General features: G+C 43.0%; 1 protein-coding gene across 5 annotated transcripts in view; it reads left to right on the top strand.

Moving 5' to 3' along the window:
* The first annotated feature begins 2,488 nt into the window (after positions 1–2,488).
* LOC100676931 (zinc finger protein 883-like) overlaps positions 2,489–10,415 on the top strand; it is a 31,412-nt gene continuing 23,485 nt past the window's right edge. For 2 of the 5 annotated variants that reach the window (XM_064283406.1, XM_064283407.1), the window contains exon 1: positions 2,489–6,946. Coding sequence is in view for 3 of the 5 variants with exons in the window: in XM_064283403.1 (XP_064139473.1) it covers positions 6,944–6,946 (3 nt within the window). In the remaining 2 variants the exon portion in view is untranslated. The remainder of the gene's footprint in view (positions 6,947–10,415) is intronic. The other 3 variants (XM_064283403.1, XM_064283404.1, XM_064283405.1) reach the window with 3 other exon arrangements.

Here is a 10,415-nt window from a genome sequence, read left to right as displayed (position 1 = left end):
GGTGGGGACACCTGCCCGCCTGCGTTACCGTGACGACCGAGGTCCGACTGCGGCGGCGCGGCGTGGTCCTTCACGCATTTCCTGCCGTGCGATCGCCCGAAGGCAGGAAGAAAGGTTCCTGCGTGACCAGTTCCCCCTCGGGGGCGGAGATTTCACTGCCGCGCACTAGGGAGCTAGAGTGGCTCAGACACGGTGTAATATTTAAGCTTTTTACCTGGCGCGTGAATACCTGAAACTGTTCCTCGTTCTTTTTCACATTGGGTTGTTCCAACAACTCTCTGTGGTAACCAGATACCAGTGCCCTATTGTTGTATTTGCTACAAAGCAGACACGGTGCCCCGCATGTAATAACCATCCAATAAATATGTTTCACTGATCAAAGCTCTGGATAGTTTTCAGATATTAGTGTCAAAAATAATCAAAGCACAAACAAAACAAAGCTTATAGGGCTTATTTGAGCAGTTAACCTGTATGCATACTAAAAAAAAAACCTGTTGGCATTGAGTGGATTTCAACTCATAGCGACCCTATAAGACAGTGTAGAACTGCCCCCGTAGAGTTTCCAAGGAGCTCCTGCTGGATTTGAACTGCCAGCCTTTTGATTAGCAGCCATAGCTCTTAACCACTATGCCACATACAGGGATACCCTGATGTCGAGAAAGAAAAATGGATGGGCCCATTTTAAGTTACTTACAACAAAGTCTCAAGGAGACAATAGAGTGGAAAATTATTGTTGTTAGGTACCAAGGAGTCAGTTCCAACTCATAAAGACCCTGTGTACAACAGAACGAAACACTGCTGGGTCCTGCACCACCCTCACAATTGTTGCTATGCTTGAGCCCATTGTTGCAGCCACTGTGTCAACCCACCTTCTTGAGGGTCTTCCTTTCTTTCACCAGCCCTCTACTATACCAAGCATGATGTCCTTCTGCAGGGACTGATCCCTCCTGATAACTTGTCCAAAGTATATGAGATGAAGTCTCGCCATCCTTTCCTCTAGGGAGTATACTGGCTGTGCTTCCTCCAAGAGACAGGTTTATTCTTTCTTTTGGCAGTCCATGGTGTATTCAATATTCTTCTCCAACACTATAATTCCAAGGCCTCAATTCTTCCTCGGTCTTCCTTATTCATTTTCCAGCTTTTGCATGCACATGAGGCAGTTGGAAAAACCATGGCCTGGGTCAGGCACACCTTAGTCTTCAAGGTGACATCTTTGCTTTTTAACACTTTAAAGAGGTCTTTTTCAGTAAATATTTTCCAATGAAATACATTGTTTGATTTCCTGATGCCACTTTCATGGACGCTGATTGTGGATCCAAGTAAAATGAAACCCTTGACAACTTCAATATCTCCTCCATTTATCATGATGTTGCTTATTGGTTCATTTGTGAGGATTTTTTTTTTTGAGGTGTAATCCATACTGAAGTAAGTGAGTGCTTTAAAGTCCTCTTGACTTTCAGCAGCCAAGGTTGTGTCATCTGCATAATGCAGGTTGTTAATGAGTCCTCCTCCAATCCTGATGCCCCAGTCTTCTTCATATAGCTTACCTTCTCAGGTTACTTGTTTAGCACACAATTTGAATAAGTATGGTGAAAGGTTACAACCCTGACACACACCTTTCTGACTTTAAACCACAAAGTATCCCCTTGTTCTGTTTGAACGATTGTATCTTGATCTATGTACAGGATCCTCATGAGCACAATTAAGTGTTCTAGAATTCCCATTCTTCCCAATGTTATCCATTTTTTATTATGAGCCACACAGGTGAATGCCTTTGCACAGTCAATAAAACACAAGTAAACATCTTTCTCGTGTTCTCTGTTTTCAGCCAAGATCCATCTGACATCAGCAACTATATCCCTTGTTCCATGTCCTCTTCTGAATCTGGCTTGAATTTCTGGCTGCACCCACTTTTGAATGATCTTCAGCAAAATTTTACTTGTGTGTGATATTTATGATATTGTTTGATGATTTCCACATTCTGTTGGATGAGCTTTCTTTGGAATGGGGACACATATGGATCTCTTCCAGTCGGTTGGCCAGGTAGCTGTCTTCCAAATTTCTTGACATAGACAAGTGAGCACCTCCAGCACCGAATCTCTTTGTTGAAACATCTCAATTCATATGTTGCCAATTCCTGGAGCCTTGATTTTTGCCAGTGTCTTCAGTGCAGCTTGGACCTCTTCCTTCAGTACCATCAGTTCTTAATCATATGCTGCCTCCTGAAATGACTGAACGCTGACTAATTTTTTTAGTACAGTGACTGTGTATTCCTTCCATCTTCTTTTGATGCTTCCTGCGTCATTCAGTAGTTTGCCCATAGAATCCTTCAAAATTGCAACTCGAGGCTTGAATTTTTTCTTCAGTTCTTTCAGCTTTACCCACCAAAGCCAAAGATGAAGAAGTTGAAGATTTTTACCAACTTCTGCAGTCTGAAATTGATCAAACATGCAATCAGGATGCATTGATAACTACTGGTGATTGGAATGTGAAAGTTGGAAACAAAGAAGGATTGGTAATTGGAAAATACGACCTTGGTGATAGAAATAATGCCGGAGATCATGTGATAGAATTCTGCGTGATCAACGACTTCTTCATGGCAAATACCTTTTTTCAACAACATAAACGGCGACTATACACATGGATCTTGCCAGATGGAAAGAGAGGATGGAAAAGCTGTGGAAAAAGACCATGGAAAAGCTCAATACCATCAGTCAGAACAAGGCCAGGGGCCAGCTGTGGAACAGACCATCTATTGGTCATATGTAAGTTCAAGTGTAAACTGAAGAAAATCAGTACAAGTCCAGGAGAGCTAAAGTATGACCTTGAGCACAATGCATCAGAATTTAGAGACCATCTCAAGAACAGATTTGATGCATTAAACACCAGTGACTGAAGACCAAATGAGTTGTGGCTTGACATCAAGGACGTTATACATGAAGAAAGCAAGAGGCCATTAAAAAAGCGGGGAAGAAAGAAAAGACCAAAATGGGTGTCAGAATAGGCTCTGAAACTTGCTCTTGAACGTAGGGTAACTAAAGCAAACCAAAGAAATGAAGTAAAAGAGCTTAACATTAGAGTTTAAAGGGCAGCTCAAGAAGGCCAAGTATTATAATAAAAGACCTGGAGTTAGAAAAGCAAAAGAGAAGAACACGCTGGGCGGAAAGAATTGAAAGAGTAGAAAATTAACCACTTGCTAATCTTAAACTAAACCAGTTGCCATCAGTCACCCTGCCTGATGGCCAGTGGAGCCCTCTCGGTTCCCACGTGGAAAACCCCGCTTCTTTGGCCCCAAAGGTCCCCGAAACCGGAAGCGGAAGTGCATGCCTAGGGGCTGGGAGCCTTGTTGGGTTTCGCTCCTGCTCGAGTGTGAGCGAGGTTTTGCACGTGTGGGCGTCCCTCCGGGTCCAGCGCCAGGTGCAGCCCACGTGGCTTAGGGCGCTATTTCCGGTCTCCAGGGCCCGCGGGGTCTCTCCGCCCTCACGCAGCCGAGCGGCTTTCTGTAGCCGGGCTGCGCCCGGGTCTCCCGCTGCTCTTCCGTCGCCGCCGCCGCCGCCGCCCCTGTCGATGTCCCCCGCGGCCGGGTAGGTGGGCTGGCTCTATGTCTCGGTGCGTGAGCAGGTAAAATCGTGGGAGTCCTCGCTGAGTCGCAGCGGCTTCTTGGGGCAGCAGCGTCAGCTCCAGCTGGGAATTTGTGGGAAACGCCGAGCAGGGAAGCTCTTGGAAGCCCAGGGTGCTCAGCCTGACCCTCAGCGCCCTGACCCCCAGCGCCCTGACCCCCAGCACCCTGCTCCCACCCCTCCAGCCTCCCGTTCACCGCGCCGCCCTGTGTTTTCTGGGCTTCGTCAGGCAGGGCTTTCCCTGAGTGTTCCTGGTCATACAAACAGTGAAGTATAAAGAGGAATATATCCGTCCTCCTTTAACGGCTGTAGCGTTTTGAGATGAATTTAGGAACATGAATTGCAACTAGTAGATGCCTTTAGGACCATATTTATCTTAAATTCAGGAGGGAAATATTTAGAGCTACATTTCATGGAATTTCTTTGACTATAAGGCAGACATTTTCATTAGGATTGTGTGAGAAATAATATGGCCAACCCTTGTTGGTCTGCTGTGTTGAATAGGAAAATTAATAACAGACACCTTACTTTGATTTTAAGGTTTGTTTTAACCAAGAAACCAAGTATTAACCATAAAAAGCCTCCCAGAAGCTGCTCTACAGCAATGTAAATTTGCCTTAAAAAAAAAAACCCACAGTGCTAGGAAAGGTTTGTCATCAAACCATTACCTCGTTTAAATCTCAAAAACCCTTGTGGCTGCAGGTTGGGTAGAGGGCCAGATTATTAACAGCCAGGCCAGAAGTAACCTATTATCAGTTGATCTCAGTCAAGGAGCAAGACTGGGTTCAGTCAGTCATGTTAAGCTTAAAACCCGTTGCCGTCGAGTCAATTCCGACTCATAGCGACGCTATAGCACAGAGTAGAACTGCCCCACGGGGTTTCCCAGGAGCACCTGGTGGGTTTGAACTGCTGACCTTTTGGTTAGCAGCCATAACATTTAACCACTATGCCACCAGGGTTCCCACGTTCAGTGGTTAATCTTTCTCATTCCACTTTATAGGCCCCATTGTACCTAGTTTCTTCAAGCCGTTTGCTTCATCGGGAATCAAAGTGGCCTCTCTATATGCATGTAGAATAATTGTTTGGAATAAACCTTATGTTTAAGTTCTGGTGATGTCTGATTTTCTTTTAATAGCTGTGAAATGTGATGTGACTAAATAAGCTTAACACAGGCGATGAAGGATTTATAGTGCTCACACACCCAGTGTTTGCCCTAGATGTCAGAGTTTGGCTGGGACAAGGTCTGTGAGGGACTGGATGCTGGTGACTGAACCACGGTTTTTAGTACCATAGAATCATGCTTCTTATTAGCTTGAAGGTTTCTTAGAGCAAAACCCAGTGCGTGTTCTCAATATCAGAACAGGGAATATTGGTTATGAGGGCAACACGGGAGGCATGGGTAATGATACTAGTAAGCACGCTTGAACAGAGCCTAGAGGGCCAGCTTCATCCTTTCTAATAATTATGTTACAAAGAATTCTTCCTTAAATAAACCTGAGATGTGCAACTATTAGGACATTATGATTTACAGTAAATAATTTTGAACATAAAGAGGAAAGACTTAAGTTGAATAAATAATGTGTGCCGTCTGTAATATGACTAGAGAGTTTTTCTAAAACCAAATGTAAAATGAAAACTGTGTATGTATATCCGATTTGTTGAATGTAAGTGCAAGAAAATGATACTATTTTACACAGAAAAAAAAAAGAGAAAATATGTGTAGACACTAAAGAGTCAAGTGTGGAGTCGTCTGGTGGCGAGCGTGGTTAGGATTATGAGCTAGAAGGTTTTCAGTTCAGACCCGCTCAGATGTGCTTTGGAAGACAGGCCGGGAGACCTGCTGCTGAGGTGTCGGTGCCTTGAAAACCCAGTGGAGAAGTCCTACCATGCACACAGGGGGTCACTGTGAGTTGGAATCAACTCGGGGGCAACTAACAACCACAAAAAAATCAAGGAGCAGCTGCATATATATATCATTTCAAAAATGGAAAGTGTCCTGTTTGAGAGATCATTGCTAACTTCAATGCCATTAGCGTAACCTCTTTTTTTTTTATTACTATTTAGAATGGTAATTCACAGGATTTTTTAAATTGTAGAAGTCCTTTTTTTTTTATATTAATAACCAGGTGATTAAGAATCAATTACCTTAAAAAGTCCATTCTTTGCACACTGCAGAGTCCTAGACATGGAGATTGGTTGTGGACCAGGAAGATAGTGGATGATATGATGTAGATGTGGGGATGGTTCAAAGAGCATCTCCCTTGATAGAGTGCTCATTCCTCGAGTAACAGGCTGTATGTCGATCAGTGAATGCTTCTCAGTCTTGAATGTCGTGGATAACCGGGGATCTTGTTATCATTTTGATTCAGAAGGTCTGGGAATGCCTTGAGACTCTATGTACTGGACAAGATGAAAATAATATGTATAGAAATAGGATGTGAAGTAAAATTAGAGAGTGGTGTTAGAGAAATTAATAAAAGGAGGGATGATACTTACAGGGGAGACACTGTTATAAAGACTGTGTGAGAGAAACCAAGAAATAAAAGAGTAGAGAAAGGGCCGAGGGACAGTGGAGCAGGGCCTTAGAGTAGGAGCCAGCCGGGTGGGGACGTGGGGTGGAAACAAACAGGAACAGATGGGGGAGACTGCTCTTTAGAGAACACTTAATGATTTCCTAGTGGATTGATTATCATAGTGTTGAAAGAGAAAGTGTCCAGGAAACTTGAAAAATGTATTTTCCCTGAAAATTCACCCATGTTGATATTCAATGAAACCGTGTGTTGACCTACACGGCGCAAAGTTCTTTAAGCAAACCCTTAACCACAGCTTCGGACCCCTGAATCCCCGGAGGAAATCGGGTGGGAGTTTTCCAGCCGGTGGAGGCCTGGAAGCAGGATATGTCCTGTGAAGTGTGTGCTCTGGATGAGTGGAGGCTGGTCTGCCTTAAACGCAGATGCCCTCAGGGTGGAACATTGCCTTGAGTCTGGGGAGAAGCCCTGTCCAGGGAAAAGTTGAAGGCCAAGGACCTGTCAATCCCTCCTTACTCAACACTGTCTACTCTATGTCGTTCTTCCATTTCAGGTCCCAGGTGTGGTGCAGGGAGAACTAGTCCGGTCTAGGTAGTTGGGGACGTAGGGCGACCATCTTGCACATTCGTAAATCACAAAGATTTCAACTGCTCTGACTGGTGTGTGGACCAAACATTATTCATCTGCTTCCAAACTGCCTAGTGGCTCTGCTTCCACTCCCATCCCTCTTACGGAAGTGGCTTCTTGGGCTCAGAGAGGACATTCACGTAGACTTCCAGAAGCTGGAGTGAGGAAATGGTGAGTACCACGGGGAACTGGGTTATTCTTGCTGTGAGAGGGTGAAGCTCGATATAAATTTTTGAGAGACCAGCTGTGTGCTGCAGGCCCTCTGGGTCCTCAGTGAGGCAAAAAGGTGGCACAGGAGGCCAAGGGACTGAGCCCGAGGAGGCATCCTCAGGCCTTGCCCCACTGTCACTAGGCCCTTCCATTACACGTAGGTGGTTTTTCAAGATTTGGATGCCTGTGGTCACCATGGGGTTTTAACATCCCTACCTCTATGCACTGTGTTGAATGACAGAAGCTCCTGACCAGAGCCATCCTTGTTGCATCGCTGCAGACAGTTTTCCGGGCATCCCCCAGCCACTGGAGCCTTTTCTGTGCTCTACCTCTCCCATCACATTACGTGCGAAAAAGGGGAGAGAGAGTTGGTTGGGGAAGTCCCTGACTGTTTATGGGGTCCTGGGTGGGGCGTGGTGCTCCCTTGCCCTCATAAAGGTTAGAACCTGGGGAGATACATAGGAAGTCCAGCTGGGTCATTTGTGGGGTTTCCAGACTTGTCTTTTTTTCCAGTGGGGAATGGTTTTACCTTGCAGCTTTCAGGTGTGTGCAAAGCATGAATCCCCAGCTTCAGTCTTTGTCCTCCCGCCTGTGCAGAGAGTTGGTATTCTGTCACCTCCCGCCTGTGCAGAGAGCTGGTATTCAGTCCCTATGATTTTCGTCTGCTTTCTAGAGTCTTGACTTAGAGTCTAAAGTTAAAGTGTTCTCTTTTGCTAGAGAAGCTCAACATATGAGATGTGTGTATATAAGTTCTCGGGCTTACAGTTTGCACTGGAAGACGACTTCTAGATCATTTAGTGTGTTTCTACTGAGAAAATCTCAATTTAGTGCGTATAAACTTAAATGCAGAGGAATGTCTGTTTTAACTGATATAAAAGTGACTCTAAAACTTACTTCTATCTTTAGAAGGTTTTTAAAGACTTCTAATACATTTAAGAAGTCATGCCAGAACCCCTAATGTGTTCAATATTTTAGCCTTTGTGGAAACAGTCTCCTGGCTGAGGTAAATGGATGTACAGGCTCTGATAGCACTGGTTAATGCGTTTAGAAAGAGCTCTAGTTTATACTTTTGTGATTTGCACAAGTGTATAGACTATTTAATGACAGCTGGGTCCTAATGATTACATGATTTTATTATTACACATGTGAATTCTCAGTAAAAATAATCTCTTATTTAATTTATATCATGTTTAAAAGTACAATGTAGTTTACGGTTATAGGTAACGCTTTAAAAAATCACTATGAACTTTGAAAGTATACTTTATGAAGACTTGTTCTTACCCTTGTCCTCATCCGCCCACCCTCTTCCCCCAGCTTCCTTTAAATAACTGGCTTCTATACTTTCTGAAGGGTCTGGCTAGTGTTTATGTAAAAGCAGACAAGTATCAATGGAAATATTTTGTTTCCCCTGAATCGACTTGACAGCTGTGGGTTTGGTTTTTTTTAATTTGTTATACAAAAGGTAGCATAGAATTTACACTTTCTAATAAACAAATTATCCTGGTGATGTTTTCATAATGATAACACAGAGAGCTTAAATCTAAATTCTTATAAAACTCCAGAATACTGCATATGGTTGATCTTAGATTTTTTATTTTTTAACCGTATTGCCTTGAATGGACACTCGGATTGTGGCCAATATTTTGCTTTTACAAAGCTTGTCCTGGGGAATATAGATTTAAATTTCTAAGAGCAAGGTATCAATAGTTGAGGAATAAAAGCTCTTCCGAACTGATGTGTTAAAATGAAGAGTTTTCACAGGACTCTGAAAATTTAATGTATGAAAATTACTTTGTTGTATGTGTTTTAAATAATGCTTTAAACTTTCTGTTGTAAACTATACAATAAACAAGGAGTACATGAACTTCTGTCTAATTTAAAAAGTAGTTTGAGTCTCTGACGATGAATAGACCTTGGTCAGTTTTTATGGCCTCTGACGGCACTGGGGTTTTTTTTTCATGAGTTTACCCAGTCCTGATCTCCATTCTACTTGCCTGGAGGTTGTTCCTGTGTGTGTTTTAGAAGGTTATGACTGTTGCCCTTATTATTGCGGTTATTACAGCTGTTACCCCAAGTTTTAACCCATAGACTGTACATTGTTTAGTTTTGTCTCTTTTGAGGTTTCTGTAAATTCAATTACTAGCCTGTATGGGTTCTTCAGTAACTTGTTTTCCTCAGGATGCTTTTGGGTTTCACTCACGCTGGGATCTGTAGCTCCAGCCTACCCGTGGGCTTCTGTATGCATGTTCCTTGTGTGGTGTGAGTGGGCCACAACTGACAGCCTTCCCTCTATTCTAATATCATGAGATCATCTGTTTATGACTTCTGGAAGTATTATGATTTTACATTTTTGTATTTAAAACTAATCTACCTGGAATAGATTTTTGCATATGGAATACATTGGAATATATTAATTATTCTGATTAGCTAATTAATTTTTTAAAAAGTTAGTTGCCATAGGCTTAATTCTGAGTCGTGGTAACGCCACGTGCTTCACTGTCGATCACCAGACCTTTCCGTAGAAGTGCCTGTCGTAGACTCAAACCGCCAGCCTTTTGGTTGGTAGCCAAGTGCTTAACCCCGTGTGTCACCACGAGACCTCATTTAGTTGATACTACTCCGCATACTGGGAAACCTGGTGACTGCTAACTGAAAGGTCAGCAGTTCGAACCCACGTGGTGCTCCTTGGACACCCTGTGGGGCGGTTTTGCTGAAGTGTATGTGCTTTCTCTTGCTGCCCTGCATTGCTTGTTTTGAATCAAGTTTATGTAGATTGGAGGGCTGTTTCCTGGCTGTTTGTTCCCTTGGTCTGTGTATTTTTATACTGAGCCCGTTGAAGCAGTGTTAAAGCGCTCTTCTGCTAACTGGAAGGTCAGCAGTTCGAACCCACCAGTCACTCCACCAGAGAAAAGATGGGGCAGTCTGCTTGTGTAAAGATTAGAGCGTCGGAAACCCCATGGGGCAGTTCTCCTCTGTCCTGTAGGGTCACTGTGAGCAGAATCGACTCAGCGGCAGTGGGTTTTTATATTGGTACTACACCAACATGCCTTTATTAATAAAGTAAATATATAAAGGAATGGTTTTTTTATATGTGATACGTTTGGACAAGCCTCCTACCCCTCCAGTGCCATTTTATTTAGAACTTCTTGACTATTTGTGGACATTTGCACTTGCAGATACATTTTTTATGTATTTTTCGTCTGAAGTTCTAAAATAACTTGGTTTTTTTTTTTATGGAAGTGCATTGGAAATAATGCTGCATTTGGGGAGAACCGCTTTCTAAGAGCATGCTGTATCTTTTCATATATCTCAGTATTTGGATGTCATTTAATAATGTTTTGTAAGATTTTCATTAAACTCTTAATTTACTTACACTCCTAGGTATCTTTTATTTTTACTAAAATACATGTTACCTTTTTAAAATTAATTT

Source organism: Loxodonta africana, chromosome 4 (genome assembly GCF_030014295.1).
Source record: "Loxodonta africana isolate mLoxAfr1 chromosome 4, mLoxAfr1.hap2, whole genome shotgun sequence".
Lineage (NCBI taxonomy): Eukaryota > Metazoa > Chordata > Mammalia > Proboscidea > Elephantidae > Loxodonta > Loxodonta africana.
Note: the sequence above shows the minus strand (reverse complement) of the source record. Positions and strands in the feature narration are given on the sequence as shown.